At 34.3% G+C, this 27,868-nt stretch overlaps 2 protein-coding genes across 3 annotated transcripts in view; one reads left to right on the forward strand and one right to left on the reverse strand.

Moving 5' to 3' along the window:
- COG5 (component of oligomeric golgi complex 5) overlaps positions 1-27,868 on the forward strand; it is a 278,324-nt gene that overhangs the window by 47,981 nt on the left and 202,475 nt on the right.
- On the reverse strand, positions 11,156-20,207 carry GPR22 (G protein-coupled receptor 22). 2 transcript variants are annotated; one of them, XM_027539660.1, is made up of 3 exons: positions 19,682-20,207; positions 17,810-18,756; positions 11,156-16,121 (listed from the first exon to the last, which is right to left on the reverse strand). In XM_027539660.1, the coding sequence occupies exon 3, from the start codon at positions 16,095-16,097 to the stop codon at positions 14,796-14,798; it is 1,302 nt and encodes a 433-aa protein (XP_027395461.1). In that variant the 5' UTR covers positions 16,098-16,121; positions 17,810-18,756; positions 19,682-20,207; the 3' UTR covers positions 11,156-14,795. The 2 variants fall into 2 exon arrangements, with proteins under 2 accessions (XP_027395461.1, XP_027395460.1); XM_027539659.1 differs by having other exon boundaries at positions 17,710-18,756.

The raw sequence follows: 27,868 nt of genomic DNA on the forward strand, positions 1-27,868 counted from the left end.
TCTTTATAGTCCAACTCTCACATCCATACCTGAGTACTGGAAAAAACATAGGATAGCAGCTATAACAATACTATTTGTGAGTAGAAGTTGAAGGACTTTTACAGCTTAAAAACAGTTTAAAAAATTTTAATGGAATGGTTCCTCTTCTCCATTGATGCTGCCTACATTTTTCTTTTGAGATATGAGATTGGTCTGGGATTTAAATGTGTTCATTCTGAGTATTCTAAGAAAACAAAAATACATCTTAGGGGTTTGTCTTTTGCTTCTGGTTATTCTAGAAAACATTTAAGAGCATAAAAGAGGCATCATTTAAAGAGATCTCAGTTTTATTTTTAACACTTTATTTAACTATAAAAAAGATGCACCAAGTACACACTTTAATGAATTTTTTTAGATTTGATAATCTGACCTAATTAAAAGTACAGGGTAATATCAGAAAACTTACAAAAGGAACATACCAAAGGCTGGAGCAATTGCAATTAATGTGCAATGTTTATGGATTTGCCCAGAATTTTAAAAATGAAACATGTTTCATATATTTAACATTTTAAATTTGGGAAAATATGTTGTTTTAAATGTAGGAGTATTTTATAAAGTATGCTCGTAAATTAAGGTAACATAAAGCTGAAGAGAAACAAGATCTGAATATTAAAAAAGCAGTCTCAATCTGCATAGTACCTTTGTGAAGATAATGACTATTTTTAATACATCCTAATGACCAATTAATTTGACTTTCACAGTCTCAATTTTACTTGTATAAGTTTCATTTAATAATATTTAAAAAATAATTTTATTATTTTTGTTCTTTTATTTCTGGATATGCTGGGTCTTCATTGCTGTGCAGGCTTTCCTCTGGTTGTGGAGAGCAGGGCTACTCTGCAGCCGCAGTGCACAGGCTTCTCATTGTGGTGGCTTCTCTTGTTGCAAAGCACCGGTTCTAGGTGTGTGGGCTCAGGAGCTGTGGTTCCCCGGACCGTAGAGCACAGCCTCAGTAGTGTGGGGCACAGGCTTAGTTGCTCCACAACATAGTAATATGATTTTATACTTATGTTTGATGACTATTAAGTTCCTAAATTTGACTGAGGAAGGAATTTTGATAAGGCCTGCCATAGGTTATGAATTTTTATTTTTTTCAGAATAATCAGCTCAATTGTAGTGTTATTTAAAAAATTAAGTACTACTGTCATACTACTATCAATGGTTTAATAGAATAATTTTTGAATTTTTAAAATTATAATATTTTATTTGTGAAAACAAGAAAGTTAAGGTATATATTAATTTCTGAAAAACTAGAAAGTGTAGGTACATATCACCTAGGAATTCATTTTGGGAAATCTCCCAACTATTTCCTTGTACATTACAACATCTATTATTTATATTCTTTTATATTAATATTACATTACTTCCATGTTAATAAACATAAATATATCATTTTAATGCTAAGTAATATTCAGGTGAAAACTTTCTAAAAATTTCTGTAAATAGTCTATTCTTGTTAACTGCTTTGGTCATTTTAATATTATTTACTGGTATAACTATCCTTTGATGACCATGCTTGGAGATATATTTTTGCATAATTATTTCATTGTTAGGATAAATTTAAGAAGTTGAATTCCTGGTCAGAGGTTATGTTTAAGGTTTTTGCTTAATGTTTCAAAATGAAACTTCTTTCTTGAACTAATGTGAGAAAATATACCTATAACTTTGTCATCATTAATAGGCATTAGCTTTTAAAAATTATTTGCCAGTCACACATGTGAAAAACAGTATATTAACTTATCTTTTAACTTATTCTAATTTGCATTTTGTTTTTGCTGTGTTTGTCATTTGCTTTTCATTGATGAATTAGTTGTTACTGGCCTGTTTTCCTATTGCTGTATTGGTTTGTAGACATGTATTCTTTACGAAATATAGGTAAAATTGCTCTGCGTTATAGATGTCCCAGTTTATCCTACTCTTTCCTTTTTTTTAAGTATAATTTTTATAACTTTATGGTTACACCTGTTACTGTCTATCAGCCAGTCTTATTCCTCAGTCAGTTATTTCAAGGCTGTTTCCTTTCTGCTGCTTATCCAGGGACATGTGCTCCATTGTTCTTCGTTTGCACTCTTTAAAAAAATTATTAATCATTTTGGCTGCACTAAGTCTTTGTTGCTTTGCATAGGCTTTTTCTAGTTGTGAGCAGTGGGGCCCACTTCTCGTTGCCATGTGTGGGCTTCTCGTTGCAGTGGTTTCTCTCGTTGTAGAGCATGGGCTCTAGGCACGCAGGCTTCAGAAGTTGCAGCTTGTGGACTCCAGGGTATGCAGGCTTCAGTGGTTGCGGCACACAGGCTCAGTAGTTGCGGCTCGTGGGCCCTAGAGTGCTTGGGCTTCAATAGTTGCAACACCCGGGGTTTGGTAGTTTCAGCTCACTGGCTCTGCAGGGTGAGCTAGTAGTTGTGGTGCACCGGTTTAGTTGCTCTGAGGCATGTGGGATCTTCCTAGACCAGGGATTGAACCCATGTCCCCTGTATTGGCAGGTGGATTCCTATCCACTGTATCACCAGGGAAGTCCCGTTTACACCCTGTTTGTAGTTATATTTGGCCTTGTGATATTGATGCTGACATTTCAGTCTTCTTGCCACTACTTTTGTAAGTGCCTACAGCCCAAACCTTTTATGAAATCTTTGGGCAAGTGAGGGCTAAGTGCTATTATAATGAGCCTTATAAAAGTGCTTTTATGATTTTAAAAAAATGCTTACAAGATAGGTGACTTATTTATCATGGCAACTAGGATTTTATGGCTATTGCTGCTTGCCAGTTTTGAGTGGGCATTTTATGACCTGTCTACTAGATCCTGTAACATATGTTATTCATTAAGATTTTAAAAACATTTATGTAGTTTGAGAAGTTGGTTGTGTTGTGGAACCAGTAAGTCTATTTGTTAATATAAACGATAGTGATAGAAGAAAAGAAGTAAAAGCTTCTCATCTTCTTTCTTGGATTTAACAATAGTAATAAAATATTTAATGGTGTCCTTTATCGTGTGTTCAAAGTGCAGTTTTATTTTTGTTTGTTTTTTAGTTCGTTGTAATTATTCATATTGTATATTTGAATCATTGATAGGTAAGATGTTTTAATGAGGACTAGAAATTTTGCGTAAAATAGATTTATCTTAAACTTAGTTGATGAAAATTCAGTTTATTAACTTTTCATTTTGGAATTTTCTAGCAGCCACCTCTGCTAAGTGTCATTCTCCTGATGTTAGTCTTTGCCTTAGCTCAGATGGCTCTTTTGGTTTGTGGTTTTGCAATTAACCATTTTTCTGCCACCAAGTTTTTCTAGAACTTCGTTGAGAGAGAATATTTATGAAAGATTTTTCTGAAGGTTAATCAATTTTTCCATTTCTATTAATCAGTGAATCTTTGAAAGCAGGGAAGTGAGGATGAAAGGAATAAGTACATCATAATTACTGGGGTGCCTTTTTGTTTTGTTTTTAAGAATATCTGTTTTCTTATCAGTTGGAAGTGCCATCTTTTTCTTCCAACTGGTCTGCTTGGCTCCATTGCTGTTATTGTTCAATAACTAAGTCATGTCTGACTCTTTGCGACCGCATGAACTGCAGCATTCCGGGCTTCCTTGTCTATCACCAACTTCCAGTGCTTGCTCAAACTAATCAATGTCCATCGAGTTGGTGATGCCTTACAACCTCTCATCCTCTGTCATCCCCTTCTCCTCCTGCCGACAATCTTGCCCAGCATCAGGGTCTTTTCCAGTGAGTCAGTTCTTTGCACCAGGTGGCCAAAGTATTGGACTTTCAGCTTCAGCATCAGTCTTTCCAATGAATATTCAGGACTGATTCCCTTTAGGATGGACTGGTTTGAGCTCCTTGCAGTCCAAGGGACTCTCAGGAGTCTTCTTCAACACTGCAGTTCAAAAACATCAATTCTTCAGCTCTCAGCTTTCTTTAAGGTCCAACTCACATCCATACATGACTACTGGAAAAACCATAGCTGACTGGACGGACCTTTGTTGGCAGAGTAATGTTTCTGGTGATTGCAGCCATGAAATTAAAAGACGCTTACTCCTTGGAAGGAAAGTTAGGACCAACCTAGATGGCATATTCAAAAGCAGAGACATTACTTTGCCAACAAAAGTTCGTCTAGTCAAGGCTATGGTTTTTCCTGTGGTCATGTATGGATGTGAGAGTTGGACTGTGAAGAAGGCTGAGTGCCGAAGAACTGATGCTTTTGAACTGTGGTGTTGGAGAAGACTCTTGAGAGTCCCTTGGACTGCAAGGAGATCCAACCAGTCCATTCTGAAGGAGATCAGCCCTGGGATTTCTTGGGAAGGAATGATGCTAAAGCTGAAACTCCAGTACTTTGGCCATCTCATGCGAAGAGCTGACTCATTGGCAAAGACTGATGCTGGGAGGGATTGGGGGCAGGAGGAGAAGGGGATGACAGAGGATGAGATGGCTGGATGGCATCACCGATTCGATGGATGTGAGTCTGGGTGAACTCTGGGAGTTGGTGATGGACAGGGAGGCCTGGTGTACTGTGATTCATGGGGTTGCAAAGAGTCGGACACGAGTGAGCGACTGAACTGAACTGAACTGAACTAGGTTGGTCATAGCTTTTTGTTCAAGGAGCAAGTGTCTCAATTCCATGGCTGCATTTTGGAGCTCAAGAAAATAAAGTCTCTCACCGTTTCCATTGTTTCCCCTTTTATTTGCCATGATGTGATGGGACTGAATGCCATGACTGAATGCCATGATCTTAGTTTTTAGAATGTGAAGTTTTAAGCCAGTCTTTTCACACTTCTCTTTCACTTTCATCTAGAGGTTCTTTAGTTCCTCTTTGCTTTCTGCCACAAGGGTGGTGTCATCTGCATATCTGAGGTTATTGATATTTCTCCCGGCAATCTTGATTCCATCTTGTGTTTCATCCAGCCTGGCATTTCTCATGATGTACTCTGCATATAAATTAAATAAGCAAGGTGACAATATACAGCCTTGATGTACTCCTTTCCTAATTTGGAACTGGTCCATTGTTCCATGTCTGGTTCTAACTGTTGCTTCTTGACCTGCATACAGATTTCTCAGGAGGCAGGTCAGGTGTCTGGTATTCCCATCTCTTTCAGAATTTTCCAGTTTATTGTGATTCATATAATCAAAGGCTTTGGTGTAGTCAGTAAATAAGAAGTAGATGTTTTTTTGGAACTGTCTTGCTTTTTCTATGATCTAATGGATATTGGCAATTTGATTTCTGGTTCTTCTGCCTTTTCTAAATCCAGCTTGAACATCTGGGAGTTCTTAGTTCATGTACTGTTGAAACCTATCTTGGTGAATTTTGAGTGTTACTTTGCTAGCATGTGAAATGAGTGCAATTGTGTGGTAGTTTGAACTTTCTTTGGGATTGAAATGAAAACTGACCTTTTCCAGTCCTGTGGCCACTGCTGAGTTTTTCAAGTTTGCTGGCATATTGAGTGTAGTACTTTCACAGTATCATCTTTTAGTATTTAAAATAGCTCAGCTGGAATTCCATCACCTCCACTAGCTTTGTTCATAGTGATGCTACCTAAGGTCCACTTGACTTCACACTCCAGGATGTCTGGCTCTAGGTGAGTGATCACACCATCGTGGTTATCTGGGTCGTGAAGCTCTATTTTGTATAGTACTTCTGTGTATTCTTGCCACCTCTTAATATCTTCTGCTTCTGTTAGGTCCATACTGTTTCTGCCCTTTATTTTGTCCATCTTTGCATGAAATGTTCCCTTGGTATCTCTAATTTTCTTGAGAACATCTCTAGTCTTTCCCATTCTTTTGTTTTCTTCTATTTCTTTGCATTAATCATTTAGGCTTTCTTATCTCTCCTGCTATTCTTTGGAACTCTGCATTCAGATGGGTGTATCTTTCCTTATCTCCTTTGCCTTTAGCTTCTTTTCTTTTCTCAGCTGTTTGTAGGATCTCCTCAGACAACCTTTCTTGCCTTTTTGCATTTCTTTTTCTTGGGATGGTTTTGATCACTGCCTCTTATACAGTGTCACGAACCTTCCTTCATCATTCTACAGGCACACTATCAGATCTGATCCCTTGAATGTATTTGTCACTTCCACTGTATAATCGTATGGGATTTGATTTAAGTGATTGACCCCTTTTCTCTCTTATCCAACCTAGTGGAAAATAAAGGGAACAACCTTTTTTACCCACTCTTGTAAGAATGTAAGACTTAATGATTAGTGTTTTGCATTTTTATTTTATACCAGGATTAATTTTAATTTAACTTTTTTCATTCTGTTTGCTCTGATTTTTATTTTCTCATTTAATTTAATTGTATCTAAAGTTGGATGCTTAAAAATTTGTCTTGTATTTCCCTTAGGATGACATAGGATATAAATAATATTTACCAATTTTCCTTTCTTACTTCCTAACTTTAAGCATAGTTTTAGTTTTGGGTCTTTCTGAGTTTTGTAGAGATTTGTTCCAGAGAAACACATGCACACATATGCCTTTTAAATTTTACACACAATTTCAAAGGACTTAAGAGACTCCAGGAAATCCTGCACCAAAGTCATTGTTTATCTGAAATCATCTTTCTGAGTTTTGTAGAGATTTGTTCCAGAGAAACACATGCACACATATGCCTTTTAAATTTTACACACAATTTCAAAGGACTTAAGAGACTCCAGGAAATCCTGCACCAAAGTCATTGTTTATCTGAAATGTATTTTTTGGGAGATGTTTTTCTGTATGGTGGCTATATTCAATCACCTGAACTTCCTTTGTATATTTAAATTGTATTCATTAGCAGCCCATTTTCAGTAATACCAGCATGCTCTGGAGTTCTGTGATTCAGTGAAAGTGCTAAAAAGCAAAAGAATTATAGCAGTAGATAATATCAGTGTTTTTGGAAAGAATTCTTAGTGTAAGGTTAATAAGAAATGTTCCCAGAGTAGTGTTTTTGTTCTACTCTTTGAAGTATTTAAATAACACTGATTACCAGTGTTACTTAAACTGTTATAGAACCAAATAGGAAATTAAAGTTGTCATAAACTACCAAAGAGTAGCTGATATTTCCTTAATTGTGTTGATGGCACAAAGGAAATTTCAATAATATAGGAAAAATATTTGACTGAAACTGTCTACCTAATTTGAGTGACATCTGTTCAAAAGATACACAAAATGAATTTTTTAGTATTTTCCTTGTGAACTTATTTTAGAAGTAATAAATTTTGTATTGAAATGAATAGAAACATGCAAATATAGTGCTTACTTTCTGGTCAGAATAAGGTAACATTATGACAGACAGTAGTTGTACGATTTGTAATTAACTGAGTATAATGGCTGAATGAAGTAACACTTTACAGTATTGTCTTTGTGTTTGGTATTATTTTATCTTAGTGTATGATTTTTAAAGGAAAATCCTCTGGAGTAGGACATGGCAAGCCACTCCAGTATTCTTGCTTGAAAAATCCCACAGGCAGAGGAGCCTGGTGGGCTACAGTCCAACGGGTTACAAAGAGTTGGATGTGACTAAGCACTATACACACGTTGCCTAGAAAACTTCTTTTTAGAAAATAAATTTTTTTTCCGTTGATCATGCAGTGTGGTTGGTAGGATCTTAGTTCCTACCCTAGGGATTGAACCTGGACCCACAGCAGTGCTCACAAAGTCCTACCACTGATCCGCTAGGGAATTCCCAAATTTTAGTTCTTAAGGAAATAAATGTCCTGGTGAACTGTAGTACTGTTGCAGGAAAAGGGACCCCTTCCAAGAAACTGGGCTCTTGTCTAACACTCAGAAATGAATTGTCCGAGGAGACACATGTGCCAACAAAGCAAGAGATTTTATTGGGAAAGGGCACCCGGGTGGAGAGCAGTAGGGTAAGGGAACCCAGGAGAACTGCTCTGTCAAGTGACTCACAGTCTAGGGTTATGGTGATGGGATTAGTTTCCAGGTTGTCTTTAGCCAGTCATTCTGACTCAGAGTCCTTCCTGGTGGTGCAGGCCTTGTTCAGCCAAGATGGATGCCAGAGAGAAGGATTCTGGGAGGTGGTCAGACATGTGGTGTCTCCTTTTGACCTTTCCTGAACTCTTTCTGTTGGTGATGGCTTATTAGCTCCGTGTTCCTTACCAGGGCCTCCTGTCCTAAAACAACTCATGCGAATGGTTACTGTGGTGCCTGGCCAGGGTGGGCAGTTTCAGTCAGTGTGCTTCCCCTAACTGTATATAGGTCCAACTAAGAATTTTATAAGGTAAAATGAAGTGTGCTTAATTTTTTTTTCCTTAAGTAGGCATTGTGGCCTGAAATGAGTTCAGAATTGCTTCTATATCTTTTGGTTTAATAGTTATTTGAATGTCTGTCGCTGTGATAGTCTATCTTCTAGTATATAAAGTAATGGTTCTTAATCTTTAACACACAAATCATCTAAGAGAACTTATTAAAACTTGTTATTTGGATGCAGCCATAGAGGTTCTGCTTCATTAAGTAAAAGTAGGGCCCAGAAATTGGAGTATTCAGATAAACACCATGGAGATTCTGATAAAGGGGGCTATGTTTTGAGAAACTCTCCTAAACAAGATGGACAGGGAAGCCTGATGTGCTGCAGTCCATGGGGTTGCAAAGAGTTGGATACGACGGTGCGACTGAACTGAACTGAAACTGAAACAAGATTAATAAGTTTAAAAGTTGTTCCTTTCAGTTTCTCAAATATTTACTCATCCATTGGTATTTATCAGTCACTTTTTCTAGGGAAGCATTATGAAAGGTTACATTAGTATTACAGACTATTATTGTATTATTTGGGTTAAAGACAGTTTATAAAGTTAGGTAGCTACAGTTTGCTAGCATTTTGTTGTTTGTAAGAAGTGATACTTTGAAGAGATTTAATAGCAAAAGAAAGACTAAAGGTTTTTAAGAATTGGAAAGAAAATTCTTAAAGTGTAGACATATAATTTGATTTTTTTACATTTCAGCCTGCCCTGAGTGAGGTATTAACAATATTAGAGTGAAATACGTATCTTTGTTTCTTCTCCACCCAATCAGTATTCCATGATAGTATGACATGTGGGATTGTGTGTACTATTAATGGCTGCTGTGTCTATGTGTCAGTTCCATGTATTAATATATTTCTCATTCCTACAGTCTGTGTCTCATATGGCCCGAACTCTGATTTATTAGTATTAACATTAAAAAAATTTTATGTTAAGTTAATATGTTTTCATTTTGCATCACTTTCTAGTATTGTATGTCCTAAACTGTCTCTGCAGAAAGTGATTCCTCATAACCTTATTATCTTCTCTTGTTCCTTTTTCTTTTCTCCCTGAAAAGTTGGTGATGTGTTTTGGTAGTCTGCCTTGCTGAATGGCTCTCAGAAATATATGACATTAAATAATTGCTTACATGGAAGCAAGGTGAGGAGAATGACCTCAATCCCAGACAAACTCAGCTCTCCATTTCTATCTTACTTGATGCTTCAGGGTTTGATACTGGTATGAAGTTAATATTGGTGGCCCTGACAGGAGTGACAGCACTTTTTACCACTTGTTGGTGTAAATACAAAGCTGTCATCCTTGAAAGCCACAGATACAGTGTATAGAGGTCTGTTAAAAAAAGAAAAGTGTGAATAGAAGGGTAGAGATACTTAGGGTTATTTTCACACGTTATTTTATCACGAGCCAGGGGAGAAATATTACTGTGTTAAATTTGCTCATCTTTTTCTCTCGCAAAAATGAGTATTCTTTAGAAGGTGATAGCGTTCGTATAAATGATGAACCCAATGTCCCATTTGTTTCTACATCTTAGTACTGTTTTGTTCCAGATGTTTGTGAATTGTTATAGTATTCTTTGTCATATTACTGCTCTGTCTAGTCTGTTGACTGCATTTTAATTCTTTCACTGTTTTGAATGATTTTTAGGAAGAGTCTTCAAATTAATTGTCTTTTGTGAACTCAGATCTGTAATTCTATGTTCTCTTTGTATTTCTCTAAGAGTTAAGCATCTCTGAGTATTTTTGGATCTTTTCCCTAGTTTTTCTGAGTTTAATTATCTCCTTGTATTTCTTGTTTATAATAGGATCTGAGCTTCTCTCTTCCCTAACATTTATTGCTTGTCATCTCATGTTTAGCTTTCTTTGAGTTCACTTTTGGTCCCATAGGCAGCTGTTATCCAGAAGGGGTATATATGGGTATCCATCTCTGAAATGTAAAGAAAATAACTGTCTGAAGTTTTCTCTGGTTTTTGTATTTCTTATCTTACAGAGTGGAAATGAAGAAAAGAAATAGATTATTTTATGTGTTTTTCCCTTGCTTTTAACTTTCATTTAGAAAACTAAGCTGTTCCATAATTTGTTAAGTTACCTTTCTTACTTTTTGAAATGTAATTTGAAGCTATTTAATTATATTATAAAAAAGTTTAAGTACTTGATATTTTATCAATATTGTTTTTCAGAAACTTTGCTTATATGATTTTTTTTAATTTTTAAAAATTATTTTTATGTAGCCATTGACAAAGAATGAAGGTGATATGTATATAATGAGTTGGATGGGTAATTTATAATAAATTATTAGGAAAGACACAAAGGATCATATTTATATTTTTTACTTTGTATATGTCAAATTTGGCCAGTGTTTAAAATTTTTTGTAGTTAAAAAAATTACCAAAGAGGAAAATAATACGTTTAATGGAAAAACTCAATAAACCAATATGTGAAAAATATAAAGTAGATAATATAAAACATCGAATTGGAGTTTTCATTTTGAATATTTGTAATAACTAGAACATTCTTGAATACTGTTATTTATTTTACTTAATTGAATTTTCTGCTTTGCCAGAAATTTTTGTTTTTGTCCTTGTTACCTATGTATTAATGCTTTATTCAAAGCATAGTTTAAAAAGTTCTTAGATCATTGAGGAAATCTCATTTCTTGTGGTCCTTCTTACGGCCATCATTTTTAATTCTTCAGTCTTTTATACCAGTTGGCTTTCTAGTCAGTTGGATACTTCACTGATTCTGCCTTAATGTTGCCTGTCACATGTATATGCTGCTTTGCAGAGCTGCCAGCACTTTTTGCCGGGTCTTTCATTACCTATCAAGTGATGGCAGCAGCTTCCTATCCTGGGTTTTACCCAACTGTTTGGTTTTTCAGTTTCCCACTGCTGTGTCTTCATCAGCTCTTCTACATATTGCTTTTTTGTTGTTTGTTTTTTGTAGCTCACTTCCTACTGCATTATTCCCCTGCTCAGATTTCTCTGCTCGCATTGAAGACCTCCGTCTTGGGGTTCTAATTTAACTTACCAGATAAGTTCTCACTGCTGTATTACTTTTCTTCTACAAAGAACTGTGTTTTCTGTTTCCAGAATACACTTATTTAGTAGCTTTCCTTTTATTTTTACTGTTCTTAAATCCAACATAATTCTTTTCTTATCAAGAATTTGATTCTTTTAAAATACCACATTCTGATTTTTTTATAGGTATTTTCATACTTTTTACTACGTTGATTCTATTTTTTAAGCTCTGAGGGTAATACATAAGTTTCTGCCATATAACTCTCTTCCATAATGCCTTCTACTTTGTAAGGATTCAAATGTTAATAAAATTACAAAGCTTACTTGACTGTATAGTCATAAAATATAATAAAGCCAAAAGTTTTATTGGCTTTGGAAAGTAGTCTTGAAGTTACTGTATTGAAGAAAGCTCTACAAATAAAGCACTTGCTTTCTTATACTTTTAGGTTTTTGCATTTAAAAGTCTAATCTCAGTAAAATCTCAGGAGTTTGATTTTTTAATGTCCGTCCAGACAGCTGAATTTTGCTATAACTTTATTTGGGGGATTAAAAAAACAGACCACATACCTAAAAATTGACTTATCATGAGTGAGAAGTACAGAATTATTAGGAATGGCATTTTTAATTAAAGCATAATTGTAAATAATTCTTTTTTAATATGTTTGAACATCTGTTGGGTACAAGTTGGTAGAATAACAATGACCTTAAATTAGGAAACAAATAAAAAAAATAGTAGTTCCATATCTTGTTGAACATTCTTCTTTAGTTAGTTTTTAAAATAATAGTTGTTTCTGTAGTTTTTAAGAACTAACACAGCTGTATAGCAATTGGTATCTGTGAATGTGATTTGTGGCAAGTGGGTTAAAAAAATGATCTTAAGAAGATCCCATATTGAATTTATTGTTACCTTTATTGCTTTTGCATTTAAAACTTCATTCTAACATGAAAAATTTGCATTAATGCTTTTAAAAATAAAATTATTTGAAGTAAAGTAAAAAGTTTACATGTTATAGTAAGAGCCATTGTAAGAAGAATAAAAATAATTCACCTTTTCATTGAATAAGCATTTAAAAAAAGGTTGTCTAAGCTTCTCGTTCTTTCTTTTTAAGCTGAGATCAGCTATTGCAAACATATTTGTGACTTGTTTTTAAAAACTGAAGTTTCAACATAAATGTTATTTTAGTTTACAAGTTACACATTATTTAACACTAACAAGCTATCAGAGGTTATCTAGTAAATATGAATATCCTTGATTATAGATCATTGGGTACACTTCTATATATCTGAAAGATTACTACAGGTGGGCAGAAATGCTTGTTAGTTGTTCTTGTGTCAAGTGTAGAAATAGTAATAGTTTAGAGGGAAACGTTATAATGTTTGCTGTTTATTTCTTATTTTGTTAGTTTTCTTATTACAGAGAACAAGAAGGCAATAAGGCAGTTTAGACAGATTTATTAGAAAAGTGGTTTTTAACTGAGTTTTTTGGCGTGTTTATAGACTTGAAGATGAAAAATATTTAAAACATAAAGAGTTTTTCTTAATATGAAAACTTTAAAAATAGTCTGATTTTCACTTAGATTAAAAACTCGATATTAAAATATTTATGCTCAGAAATCCAAGTATAAAATTAGTTTAAAAAATTTAAGGAGTATGTTAGAAGATACTCTGTGCTAGATATACTTATCTAACAAAAATTTTTTTGATGTCTGTATGAAATCCTGATATCTCTTAAGAGTTTCAAAATATTAGTCCTACTTGTTTATGCTTCATATTGTCAAATTGAGACATTTCTTTAATTCTATTAAAGAGTACAAAGTAAGGCAGAAGGAAACTGTTCCTTTGCTAAGATTTGACATTATGTCAATTATTATCAGAAATATATCACTATTGAATTTCTCATGTAATCTCAGTGAATTCAAGCTATTGCATGGTGCTCTTTTCCCCAAGATATAAGATAGTTCAGTAAACTAGACTGGGTGAATTTCATTTATTTACACAAAAGTGGTGTATTACTGTTTTTTTTCTTAAGAGTCCAGCATTTAATTTTTAATTATAGAAGACCACCTGATGAAAACAGTTTCTTTCAATGAGAGATTGTTATTGAATTGTTTGACAAATTTTTTTATTTAAAAATGAGTTGCTACTTAATTTAGTGAATACAGTATGAAAAAACAGAATAAAGAATTGTTCAGTTAACCAATTACAAGGTAGCAAGTATTTGCCTACTTTAAATAACTTATTGCTAGTTTTCATATACAATGATAATTAGCACTTACTATTAGATTATAACACTTGGAAAATCCTTGTTTGATATAAGATTCTCAAACCTGATATCTATAATTGGGATTAGTAATTTCATAGTTTTCTAATATGAATTGAGGATTGGAGGCAAATGCTTTAAGTTTATGTGTTGTAGAGTAAAAAACATTCACAAGATTTATTGCCACTTTAGTGATTTTCAGAGTTGAAAAGAACTAGAGTATTTTGAAACACTTGGGAGCTCTGATAGTGTAGGAACATTGTATAAATTTTATTACTCTAAAGTTGCTATGTATCTAAAATTATAAGTAGATGACTTTTCTATAATGACATAAAGTCTTTTTTCCCCCATTCCTAGAATTCAGATTTTAGTAGTTAATTTCTGTTATACAAGAAGTCCAACTTGAATATAAAGTTAGGATGTCAGTTTATTTTAATGTTCTGGTTTTTGCCTGTATACTGTATTAATCCAGAGCATTTTGTTTAACTCAACCAAAGTGAGGAAGGAAGAAAGAAACTTTGGTTTTCTTCCTTCTTTTTATTGTCAGTTCATTTGTATATTATAGGCATAGTGCCTTTGATCTTAAAAAATCAAACTTTTCTTCATAATAAACTTGAATTTCAAAAGTTTCCCTGTCTTGATGTACATATACAGTTGTTTGTTTTTTTCTTTTTGAATTTTAAAATCCTGATAAATCCTGCAATTTCCTACATTCCAAAAAGGATAAAGTTTCATAAATAGGTCATTACTTTTGATGCATCAAACATTATAGCAAGTAGACTATGTTAGAAAACATAATATAGCAGTATAGAAAATCCTGGGTTGTTTTGATTGTTTGGAACCCATAATTTTGGTTTACATTAAAACACTATTCCAGTTATTAACATATAAATATATCTATAGTTTGTGGCTTAGAAACAAATACACTTTATAAAAAAATGCAAGGATACCTGTGTCAGTTATATTTTAAAGTTATACAGTGTTTTAAGGCTATGTATTTATTCTTTAGAAAATATGACTTACATGAATATCTTCTGATGGACATAATATTGACAAAATATACACATGATATTACCTTAACAAACTGCCATGCAACAAATACATTAAGTAATGAAGAAATTGAATATATATGACCTAATCTAATCTTGACATTTACATTGAAAGTTTACAACATAACCTATACTTAAATTGTTTTTCTTATATTTGGCAGTAATTCATTTTTTACAATTTAAAATTTTGAATGTGGGTTTGGTGAAACTTAGACTTTCCCTAGTCTGTGACAACCTGAGGTACTAAACATTTTTCTCTTATTTCACTATCTTCAAAGGTGAGTTTTTTGTTTCTTTTAGGATCTATCCAAGAGTTGTGTATTACAGCATTATTAGGCATGGGATCAGCTTCTACTATGGAAACAACTCGCTTTTTCATTTTACTTTTTAAGACCTTTTGAAATTTTTGTCTAGTAAATGCATATAATAGAGGGTGAAATATAGTTGTTCCATAACCCATGACTAGAAAACACAACCTTAATTTTACTAAAAGGTCACTTGGGCCTAAACATAAAATGGTGGTATTTAAAACAGAAATTGGTGTCCAGCAGAGAAGAAATGTAGAAATAATCAATAAAGACATTTTGAAGACTCTCTTTTGCCTTTCTCGTCGTTCACGGTGTCGTTTCATAGCTCGCCGGAGAGCGATTATTACAGACACTGAAGTTCTAACACCAAAGACTACATTTCTCCCACCACTGCCTTGTGACATGTCTGTAGTCTCGTGTTGTGTGGTTAGAGAGATTGTCTTTTTCTTTCTTGCTTTCTTCTTCTGCCCTGTTGAGAATCTTGTGCCTATTCGAATATTGAGAGCCTGAAGTATTTTGCTGTATGTGATTAACATCACTATGACAGTGAAAAAGAATATTGGAATCTGTACTAGCAGGTGATAATACATTCCCAGTTCAGTGTAGTATTCATTTGTGCTGACACACAAAAGTGTCTTGTTTTCCCATGTATTTCCACTTTGAAGGCTGAAAAAATTTACCTCAATAAAGGGAATCAGGAAAGAGAAAAACGAAAAAATCCAAATGGATATCATTAGCATTGCAGCTCTGCCCATTGTCAGAATTCGGTTTGCAGGCTTTACAGAGATGTCGTATCTGTCCAAAGTGATAGCGAACACGTTGATTGCTGTTGAGACACTTGCAAAAGATACACAGGCCTCATGGAAACAGCAGATGAGAGCAGTGTTACTCTCCAGTGAAAGCAGAAGGATAACTATAGTTAGAGGAATACATCCCACACAAATGATTACATCAAGTACATGAAGATTCATTGTAATAATGTTACTGACAGAATTGATTAAGTTGGATTTCATGCAGTAAAGTACCAATACGGTGAGGTTGCTGCCAAGTCCCAACACAATTTCTAACATAAGAAATCCGGTGAGAGACACTTGAAAGCTTAATGGATATGATAGTGGTTGGTACATATTGGTGTTGATGTCATCAATGTCATCTCGCACTGTAATGTTAGATTCAGACTGCATGTTGATTTCCAGAATGGGAGAAAAACACATTCTTTTGGAGCAGCTGTTTTTTCCCTAGAAAGTGAAATAGAATAAACTATTTGATATTCAGCAATTTAAATGACGTACAAAACCTGTGTTTATTGTGAAAAAAAATTTTATTGTGTACTTAGTTTAATTTTTAACTTTATAAACTGTTAATGGAAAATGTAGAAATGTCAAGATTACATTGTTTTGATGTAAAAGGAAATTGGTCCATTTGAAGAAATAACTATTGGGGATTGCTTCTATATGGCTTGAAATTATTTAATAAACTAAAAAGGTTTTTCTTATTAGGGTTTTTCAAGGTTATTATTTGAGATACAGTGTATTTTTGTATAATAAAACTACCCAGTATGCAAAAGTAATTTTAGCCCAGTGTTTTAAGATTTCATTTTAAATATTGTAAGTAGGTGGAAAATAAATGCTGTTTTAACATGTTGTGGCACAATTAGTGTAGGTGTAATTATTCCCATGAGATTTCAAATGAACAGGAGAAATCTTCATTTAAAATGATAAATGGCACAGAGCCCTAGTTTGTTTTAAATCACTTTGTCCTTGTTCCTGATTGAAATTCATATTCAGAAGTCTACAGTGTGCTTGGGGATATCTGGAGTTTTTTCCCACTGAAGTAGGAAAATGATAAATATTTCATATTTTGCACTGAACTTTACAAAGAGCAAAAATTGGAAGAAAAAAGACAGTATTTTGAAATAAAACACCACAAACCTTGGTAAAAGAGCACTAATCACTTCTATGAATGAATGATTTGTGACCACACCCTTTCATATCATTTAGAAGGAGAAAATGGAAATTTAATATCACTTAAGAAATAGCCATTTTTGTGATAGTTTAAAAGAATATATCAATTGATTTTATTAAGCAGAATTTTTTTAAATAAAAAATGAAATTTTAGGGAAAAAGGAGTATCTGAAACCCATTTTCTGAGGAATCTATTAAATTTTCACATTCCCTATAAAACCTTTTGTATAAATCACCCAGTATATATGATTTTAAGGAAAATTAAAAAAAAAAAACAACTCTTGCTAATTCATGCATATTTATGTTTTAATATAGAAGTTTAGAGTAATTTATAAAAATAATGTCTGATTTGCTGGGCTAAAATGTCAGTAATTCATATATTAAAATATAAATGATACAACCAACTATATTTCACATTTCAAGTACAGCATTTTGCCTGCAAAACCATAACAAATTATAAAAGCTAACAGTTTTCAGAACTTATGTTAGCCTTTCACTTGTTGTAACCTTTGACAAGTTTTAGAATACAGTTTTATTTATGCATATTATTTTAGAGGTAGTATTTCAGAAACACAAATGCTGATAACATTAATTTCTTTTGAGCTTAATATAAAGTATTACTAAAGGCATATATTTGAGTAAGTGAAAGTCTTAGCCAGCATTGAAATCCTATAAAAATGAGAATTTTATAGTGTGCCAGATTTTCAGAACTGACAGATTAAAACATCAGATCTTTGTCACAGCAGTTAGAAGTGTCAATTTTAGGCAATAACGGAGGGAAAGGCATTGAACTGTAGATCAAGATTCTTTTCTCTTGTAAATGTTAAACAGTGCTGTGGGCTGCATGCATCTTCTGACCTACCTGTTTGTTGTTGCCTTATGGGCCTTTTGGCTCACTATAGCAGTTTTCCACAATATGATAACATGATGTCATTGACAGATTTGGATATGATTTTTTTTACCTGACAACATGAAGTAGCTGTGTTTTATTTCATGTCTTGTAGGAATTCTTTCATTTTTCTCTTCAGTACTTCAACTGCATGAATTGTAAGATTTAGTTGGCTGATGGATTTCTAAAGACCAGTACAAAATACTTGTGTTTGTTTTACCTTAAAAAGTCACATCCGAGAGAAACTTCCTCAAATGATAGGCGTTATGTTTCCCTTTGAGAGAGTTTATGATGATGTTTCTTTATTTTCCAGAACATGTGAAAACAGAAAGGAAACATAAAGTTCCTAGCTTCTAAAATGTTTTTAGACATCCTTTTGTTACAAATGTAAATCTACTTCTATAGCAGTCCTCATTACTTTGAAATGATTTCTTGGTCACATAACTTGCTTTGTAAGTCCAGTCCATGTTCTCTTGATAAAAACCATCTGCTATTTAATTTGGTTTGTTTTCATTAGAAGAGGACACATAATTGGTCATAAAACTCAGATGGAAAAATTCTTTAGTAATATTAATTGATATGAATATCTGAATATTTAGTGCAGAAAAATACTTGATAAAGCCTCATTAGCTTGCTGATAATGTATGTCATTTCTTTTGGCAATCCATGTTTCATTGTTTCTTCAAGAATTGGTGGCTCCACGATTCTGGTAATGTTGTAGTATAAAGTTCTCCTTTAAAAATGCTCACCATTTTGTTTTCAGGGTTTTTCAGTTACATTGTTTTTCATTTTGTGGCTATTTTATATGGCATCTTCTTAGTATTATTACTATTGATGTGTTATAATCCCAGCAGTCATGTAGACCTCTGTTCTCCAGTTTTAACTCCTTAATGTCTTAAAATCATGTGTTGCAAGAATATCCTGCAGTTTATGGTTCAGACAGCTAGGGAGATGGAGATGATGGATCAGATGCATTCTTCATGTTGTCAGTTGTAAATACTGAATTAGCTGCTTTGAGCCCTTGTGAAAAAGAAAAAAAGTAGTTAAGCAATAAGGTTCCTAATAATTTTCAATTAATTGAAAGTTACTTTGGTTGTGCTTATTTAACACCATACACAATATTTGTTATCAAAGTAAGGAAACTGTATGTATAATTAGAGCCATAGCTTATGCATACATTTAAAGGTTTCTTTAAGTAAAAATATTCTCTTTTCCTAACGAAGACTAAAAATTGTTATTCAGTAACAGAGTTAACATTACAGACATTGTGTTTTTTTAAACCAATTTCTGCTCTCATTTTAGAAGTTAAGGTGTATTTTCAGAGATTATGAGCAATTAGCATACATTGAAAGTACTGTCATTCCTTCTTGTCTTTATAATAATTTAACAGTATTTCTTGCTGTAAAATATTATAGCTTGCTTATTAGCACAGGGTTTGAATTTTAACTGGTTAAAACAGATTCCATGATAAATACTATAAATTTCCTTGATGAAATGTTCATGTAGTTGAAATATAAAGGGTGATATAAAATGTAACTGCAAATTAAATAATTTTCAGTGAACATGCCCAATAATAAACTTAAGCTAAAATTGAGTAATAATAGCTAAATAATAAACCTGATTCTTTCAAGAAATATAATAGTTTTTTGAACACTTGAGAAAGACTAGTAATGACATTAGGATATTTAGTAATTTGAAGTGATTTAAAAAGCTGGGATCTTCATCGTGATTCAACAAAGAATATTCTTTATATTTAACATACCGTCCTAAAAAATTACATTTAAAATATACCATATCTTAAATAGATCTAAAAGATACATGTTTAGCAATAAGTAGAATTAAGCAAATAAACTCTTAAAATTTAGGCTGAAATTTTTCAAAGTAATTTTACCCCACTATGCTGGTTCAAAAGCAGCTGAATACTATAATAAGGAGCACAGCTTACCTCTGCTAAAGATTTGAAAGATTCTTGATGTAGTTGAAGCGTTTCCAGTTTTGATTGATTCATTTTGTTCACTGGTTAGTAGAGGACCGGGAAAGAGGGTCATAAACACCTCTTCGGAAGAGACCTTAATGAAAATATGTGTCTGTACTATGCCATTGTTTCAGCAGTACTGCTAATGTATGGAACATGTAGTGCTGCTTGGAGGCTGCTGCAGTCTCTCACTCTTCCTACTGTGGAATCAATAAGCATCTGAAAATACATAATGAAAGTAATTTAACATACTGAAGGCTTCTTGTCTCCAGAGACAACACTTAGATTCAGTCTTTCTAAAAAGGAATGGCACTGCTTTTCAGAGGAAAGCCTGTTCTGGGCAGCTTTTGCAGAATGACAGCCTACCTTGTCGCTTCTCTCCACTGCAGAGAGATGCAGTGCATTCACTAATTTTGATTGGTCAGTTGTATTGGGCTTAAATTGTGCTTCATATGTATAGCAGGGATTTTTCATCCCCCACTGTTTTATATAAGGGTGCTTTTTTAAAAGGCTATATTTATAAATGGTTGTGTGTTGCTCTTAAAAGAACATGAGTAAATCAGTCTTTAAAAATGCATATTCCTTTCTGGTTTGTTGTTCACTTATGCCAAACATCAAAAAATACAGGGAGGTGGCAGGGGGAGGGGGTAAGAAAGAATTACATAGTAAAATGTATATATTCTTTTTAAAGCCTTGGATAATTGCACTTGAAAATATTTTAGTTGTATATATGTTTTAGGTTGAGATTCTTTGTTCTACAAATAGAAAGCCATTGCATCTTTACTGTGAACCACGTTGAATTTCAACTAGTTTGTTTGTATTCAAGTCATTTTCTCTGTGTATTCCAAATTTTTGTGAACATCCAAAGGTGTTAAATATTATTATGACTGCAGTAGTCATTCATTCAGGTATTCATTCATTTCATTCATTCATTCATTCAAAATATCAATAAAACTTGATTTAAGGTTTTTATACCCTACAAATATTCTTTAAAATTCCATTGCTATTTTTAAAAGTATGTAAAGATTTAATCACATGTATTACTTTTGTTATTACTACTCAGCCTTCACCTCTGGTAACCCATTTTGCTTGGTAGATACATACTGGTCATGTGCCATTGTATTTTATTTCAGCTGATTGTTTCTGTTTTTAACATATGTTCTTTTAGTGGATTGCTATACCTTAATATTATATGCAGCTGCATGTTAAAGTTATTGGGTGAATATATTGGTAAAGGAAGTTAATTATGTATCTTCATAAGTTACAAAGCTAAATTATTTTTGGGATATTCTATCAAAAGAATTAAAAGCAATGATGGAAGTAACTTAAAATATTTAAATTTAAATTTAAATTAGTTTAGGTTGTTCAGTTGCTAAGATGTGTCAGACTGAATAATTTTCTGTTTTCAATATTGAACACATTTTATTGAGGAAAATTGTTTTTTTAGACTTGAATATATAATATGGCTGGATTATATATCTCAACAAGACAGAAGACATGTTTCAAATCATTGAATTATTAGAATATTGATTACCTGCTTCCATTATTTTAGGAATATTAATGATCTACATTTTTAAGAAAATGTCTACTAGGTTTTTAATTTATAATTGTAATTATTCTTTATAATTTTGAAAGTCAGTATACATTTTAATGATCTTCCATTGCTAGTGTTTAAGCTGCACATAGAGCTGGCTAAATAATATGTGGATTGTGAGTTGGATTTCCATAGGAGTTGAGAATAATGTGGTAGAAAATTTTGCTGTGAATTTCTGAAGTTTTTTGCACAGCTTTGGGTGGCAGAACTTTGGTAATGATAAAAATTAAAATATTGTTCCACTTTTTGTGCATTTTGAAAGTTGGAGAAAAGGATCTTAGAAAGACAGCCATGTTGAAAGGTTGTGCAGGCGTGCACACACACAGGCAATGTTGTTTGAAGCTTAAACCTAAAACCATAGAAAAGGTAGCATCAGTTGAAACTTATGGTAGAGCTAAGAAGTTTACTAACATACTGGAATACATATAGTGCTTTCCTGCCAGAGAATTGAAGTCTTTGTTTATATTTATCCTCACAATATCACCATAAAGTTGAGGAAACAAAGGCATAGAGAAGTTTAAGGACATGAAAGGAAAGTTAGTAGTAGAGCTGATGCTGGAACTCTGCAAAGCCCCCTCCAACTGAATATAGCTGGCCTTCTCTCTTTGGAAAATTCTGAGGGTTCTTTTGGCTTAAAATTGGATGATTTGGGTTTAGTCACTATTGAATAGTTACATGACTTTCAAGTCATACATTCTCTGTGTCACCATATAGCTTTTACTTTTTAAATTAATGTTTATTTATATGCTTTGTTTAGCTCTCTATGAGACAGTATTTCTAAGCTATACTCAGACTATTTTGAAAAAACATAAATTCTGGAATCTCTCTAAGACATAATGGCAGCAAGAATGTTCAGGTCTAGACAACACTTTTTATTCCCTGTGACTTGTGGTTAGGGATACACAAGATACTACAAGTAATTACTTCTTACTGCATACATTGCTTGGTATAGTTTTCTTTTTGTTTCGTATTTTATTTTTTGGCTGTGCCCCACAGCTTGTGGCATTTCAGTTCCTCTATGAGGGACTGAACCTGGGCCAAGATAGTGAAGGCCGAAATTGTAACCACTAAGCCACCAGGACTCTCCTCTATAGTTTTCTTTTTAAAAACCACAAATTGGTTTGGTGAATATAAGGTTCTCTGATTTCTTAGCAGGATAATTCTAAATTCCTTTGTTTTTAACAAAGAAGAAAATATCTAAACTCCTGGATTGAGAATCAGATTTATTTTTTCATGAAAAAAAATGACATCAAATTATAAATATCAGAATTTACAGGATTCTTCTTTCCATAGAAACAGACTTTCACAGTTTTGTTTTTAATATTTTTTGTGTTCATGTAGGATACTAATTTTGAAAAATGCTGCAATTAGTAATTTAACACCAAATATAAAATTTGTAAAATTTTGTAAAAATCATTTTATAGATTACTTAATTAGTTAATTAATAACCTTGGAAGGCAGTTTAACTTTCCTAATAATGACTAAGCAACAGATATGAATCTAACCTTGAAATAGCTCTATTAAAATCCTTTTTCACAAATTATATTTTTCTTTTGCTTGAAAGCATTTTGATTTTTATTTAGTTTAGAAACTAAAATTCCTGATATGATAGTCTTTGGTTTCTAGTTTTATATATTTGCCTCCTTCAGTTTGGACAACTTTGAGTATGAGAGAGTAATTTACTGTTCACATTTAAATTTACCATTCATATCAGATCATTCTTATCTAGCTTCTGTCTGGTTCTGATGCTGCAGAATTTTTGATGATTTTGAAATTATAAATAAAAAACTCAGTTTTGTGAAATGTTGGAATTAACCACAACTGATGGTGCTTTGAAACTGTTTGCAAAGTATGTATGCAATGTGCTGTGCTCAGTCGCTTCAGTTGTGTCTGACTCTTTGCAACCTGTGGACTGTCGCCTGCCAGGCTCCTCTGTCCATGGGATTCTCCAGGCAAGAATACTGGTGTGGGTTGCCATGCCCTCCTCCAGGGAATCTTCCCAACCCAGGGATTGAACCATACCTCTGGCGTCTCCTGCATTGTAGGCAGTTTCTTTAACCACTGAGCCACCTGGGAAACCCATTAGCACACTAAGACCCCCTAAACCTTGTTCCCATTAGCTCATGGTATCAGAATGTAGAGAAGCAAACCTACAGATCTGTCTCCTGACTACCTTCATAAGGCATGTAACTGGTCTGTTATCAACTACACACCGGCCTCCTGAATGCATGGTTTCTCCAGCCTTGCAGAGCCCCTTAAACTGCTGCTGCAAGCAACACATGCAGTAAGCAAGAGCACCAGTATAAAGACAAATGCTAATTGAATAGTGTCAGAGCAGCATTTCACATACTCCCGTCAAGCACAGGATATGAAGTAAGTGAAGAACAGAGCCGGGAGAAATCATGTCCTAGAACAGGACTGGTAGGCACTGCGAGTGGGCTGTGCAGTAGTGTCCTGTGCACTAGCAGGAAGTCAAGAGATGCACACCATACCCTGTTTCTACCAAGAAATGAGAAGAATGGGCTCTGACAGGAAAATATTCTATCCCTAAATAAAAACAGCATGGGACATGGACTCTGAATGCACATTTGTGGTGTAAAAGAATTTCAGTTCTCTGATTTCATAAAGCAAAAATCTCAAAAAAAAAAAAACAAAAAAACCACAAGTCTTTGTGATTGAGTTTCAGATTAACTGGCACTTTATTTTGCTTAAAACTTAAACATTGTCAGTTTGAGAAGAAATCCACTGTGATATATAGAGCTCCCCATTTTAATTCTATGGTTTCTTCTTTTGATCCTTGGTAAAATTTTTCATCCAAGAAACAGAATAGATACTTACATATATTTAAAAACATGAACCACTAGAGAATGAAATAGGAAATCAAGAAAGATTTAAGTTTTGGCAGCCTTGCTTTTTTTTTAATTCTTTAAAGACTGTAGCAGAATAAAAGGATCACTGGCTCTGCGTCTTCTAGAGATTACAAGTGATGGAACTAAAAACAAACAAACAAATCCATATCCTCAAACAAGGTCAGGTAACCTCAATTCCCTGCCCTGCCCTACAGTAAAAAAACATGAATACCTATAGTAGTATTTTTTTTTAATTCAGGTAGAGAAAGAAGCAATAACTTTAAACTAAAACCTCCTACATTTTTTGATTGCCATTCAACTTGCTACCATTAAGCAAAAAGCAAAATTCTCATAGTGTTTACCTCAAATCTTATTGCTTTACAACTGTGGCATACCCTCCATTAAAAATAAAAAGATGAAGCAGTCAATCCAGTGATTAATTTAACATGGCTTTCATTGAGAAAAGGGGGGACAGGGACGAGGGGGTCATGATGAAGAGAAGACCAATAGACAAAAAAGGTAAATTAAACACACAATGGTTTTCTTTAAGAAAAAAGAAGAAGAAGAAGAAAATGTTATTTTCAACAAGAGGGGAAAAAAGCATTGAAAGCCCATGAGTTAAACCATATTCTATCTTAAGTAGCTTTTCTTTCTTTTTCCCTCTTTTTTTCTTTTTCCTTGTCTCTCTCTCTCTCTCTTTTTTTTTTAAATTAAAATCTCTCCCCAAACCATCATCACTTTTAATATTGCCCAGACTGGGCTTCATCTTCAGACCCTTCATCCCCGAATTTCTCATGTGGAGGGCTTGAAGATGTTTTCTTTTCTAGAGGACTTTCTGGTTCCTCATCTTCTTTGGGAAGAGGAGTCTTTTCCTTTGAGCCTGTGAAGCTATGGGGCGACCCACTTTCCCTTTGCCTTTCACAGGACTTGGTGTCACTGTGGCCTTTATTTATGTATGCAATAGCAGTTTCTAATTGCTGAAAAATCACTTTTAAGTTGTATTGTTTCAAGGGTACTTTTCAGTGAATACTTAATGTAGCTAACTCTCAACTCTCTAATATTGGAGGCCAAGGTAGAAAGAATTATTTCAGTATACAGCTAATTCAAAATTTTCATTTGGCTTCTCAACTTTAAATTTCTTTCACAGCAAATGTTTTATCAGAAAAATAGAAATAGACCATCTGCTGAAAACTCCCCATCAAATGAGGAGTAACCAGGGTAGTACAAAGTCAACAATATTGGTGATTCATTACTTACAAAGGAGGATAATTGAAAACTGATTATAATTGAATAAAGTACACGCATCAGAATTATATATCTGAACTGAAAAACTCCACAAAGCCTTCTTTCCCATCCTTCCCTACCTCACCTTAGTTGAGCATTTCAATTTTTCGTTTTTATTTTTCACAATATGTAATTGTAAGTCATTTGCCAGTATCTATTATAAAAATAAATATGTGGCATTTCTTTTTGTTTTTCTCATCCAAACCGTGATTTTGGACCCTGTGATTATTACTACTTTTTAATCTCCGTCTGTTGTCCTACTGTTGGCATGTTGTTTTGGAGGCCTGTCCAAATCATTATCACCCCTGACCCAGTTTTCTGGCTTACTCTTTTCACTGCCTGTATCTCTTTTTGCCTCTTTAAATATTATAGGTTTTGTTGACATTTTTCTCTTATATTTCAACCAAAGAATTACACAAACATGTTTGTGCTTTTTTTCACTTCGGTTTCTTTCTTTTTTTTCCTTGTTGCTGCTTCACATATTCTTGTAATTCTGTAGGTTATACAGAATCAAATTCATTTCTATGTTCTGAAACCAAGTCAGTTGATTAACTAGATGCTATATTTAGCAAAGCTATGGCAGATCCCCTCTTCTGTTCTGTTATGGGTCCTTTGCTTATTTCTTCTCCTCCTCTTTTTTTTTTTTTTTTTTAGTGTGGAGAAATGTAGTTATTTTTTGTATACTGACCTTGTGTCCTGCAAATTTACTAAACGCGTATGTTGTTGCTAAGTTGCTAAGTCACTTCAGTCGTGTCTGACTCTGTGTGACCCCATAGACAGCAGCCCACCAGGCTCCCCCGTCCCTGGGATTCTCCAGGCAAGAACACTGGAGTGGGTTGCCATTTATATGTTAGTCTTGAGAAATTATTTTGTGAATTGCATGGTATTTTCTATACAGACAGTTAACGTCATTTGCAAATAGAGAAAGTTGACTCCCTTTTGAACCATGTATAACTTTTATTTCTTATCTTGCCTTATGCTGTGTAGGACATCTGTTACTAGATTTTATATTAGGAGAAAGACTCTGCCATGGACTCTGAGCATTCCTGAAGGTCCTAGGACACGCTGGTGTTGCTGGGCATACTAAGAATGAAAAGACCTGACTATTCTTTCCTTGATCCATTTCTCAAGGATAAAGGAGTTGTGTTTGAAGCTAGCATCCTTAAGTGATGCAATAATAACTCTGCAAAGAGTTTCTTCTGCTTGTTATAAAAGTGGTAAGTTGTCCAGCTTAGTGTTCTTTGGCTGTGATGCAAACCCACTGTATCCAGAGTATCTGCCTAGGCTCCTCTGTCAGGAAGAGTTGGATGGGAAGGTTAACTGTCAGTGACATGATCCCTCATGCTGCTTGCTGTGTTTTGAGTCCTTTGTGTCTGATCCAGGCATCTTAAGCTTTCTGCCAGCATACATGACAGAAACAAGCTAGCTTTCATAGCTTGCAAATAGGGTAAAATCTAGACCCTTCATGATTTTTGACAATTTTGGGAACAAGAGCATAATGTTGACTGAAACATGGCTTCCTACAAAAGAGAAGACAAGGGCCCTTGTGGGCTGGTTTAGAGAGTATGAGATCTGGTAGCAAATGCTCTTGTTTAAGGGGTGGGCTAGGCACTACTGTTTTACCTGTTAATGAGTTTTTAGAAGCTAAGCAGTGAGAGAACTAAACAAAGCTGCCCGAATGGTACTTTGGTTTTTGCTTAGGCTCTAGGCTGTAGGAAGAAAGAATATTATTATACCAATGAGGCAGCAAGCCTCTCAGCCTAGACAAAAGGCAGTATAGCTGTAGCTACTGATTAAGGGCTCCCTAAAGCTAAAATAAAAGGTGCCAGCAATGAGAAGAGAGCGTTGGGTAAACTTAATACATTTTAAGTTCATTTGTTGAGTCTAGGTAGGCAGCCGCTTGAAATTGAATGTAGCTGTGAAGTCTTAGGGAGCAGAGCTACTTTTTCCCTTTGTGCCCTTCGACTCGTCTCCCCCCTTGACTCCAACCTCAGCTGCTTAAAGTAGACACCAAGTGTGGCAGGGACCTCAGGGAGAGGGGAGAGACTCAAACTTTTATAGCTCTGTTGGATAGAGGTGCCCAAGCACTTTCCAACCCTGTCCTGTGGGGGAGAAAGTACAGTAGGTGGCAGGGAGGCTGAAAGCACTGAGAACTGCAGGGTGGAGCTGTCGCAGTGTGCACATGGGCAGATTAACAGCCCCTAGGCTCAGGGGCTTAAAAGAGTTTCGAGGTAGGTGGGAGGAGGCGGCATTGACTCTGGGGTGAGGAGCCAAGCAGAAGAAAAGCCTCCCACCAGCTCAGGCTGCTTCTACAAGCTGGCCTCCTCCACTGCCCTGTACTCCGCCTGCTCCTGGTCAGAAGGTAATGTCTCCTGGCAGCTGAGGCTATAGTCTCTTTTGTGTATGTGTTTAATTCCTTGGTTTGTGTTC

The sequence above is a fragment of the Bos indicus x Bos taurus genome, chromosome 4, assembly GCF_003369695.1.
Source record: "Bos indicus x Bos taurus breed Angus x Brahman F1 hybrid chromosome 4, Bos_hybrid_MaternalHap_v2.0, whole genome shotgun sequence".
Taxonomy (NCBI): Eukaryota; Metazoa; Chordata; class Mammalia; order Artiodactyla; family Bovidae; genus Bos; species Bos indicus x Bos taurus.

Coding starts and splice junctions, on each gene's coding strand:
- GPR22 (XM_027539660.1), bottom strand. CDS start 16,097: ATGTGTTTTTCTCCCATTCTGGAAATCAACATGCAGTCTGAATCTAAC.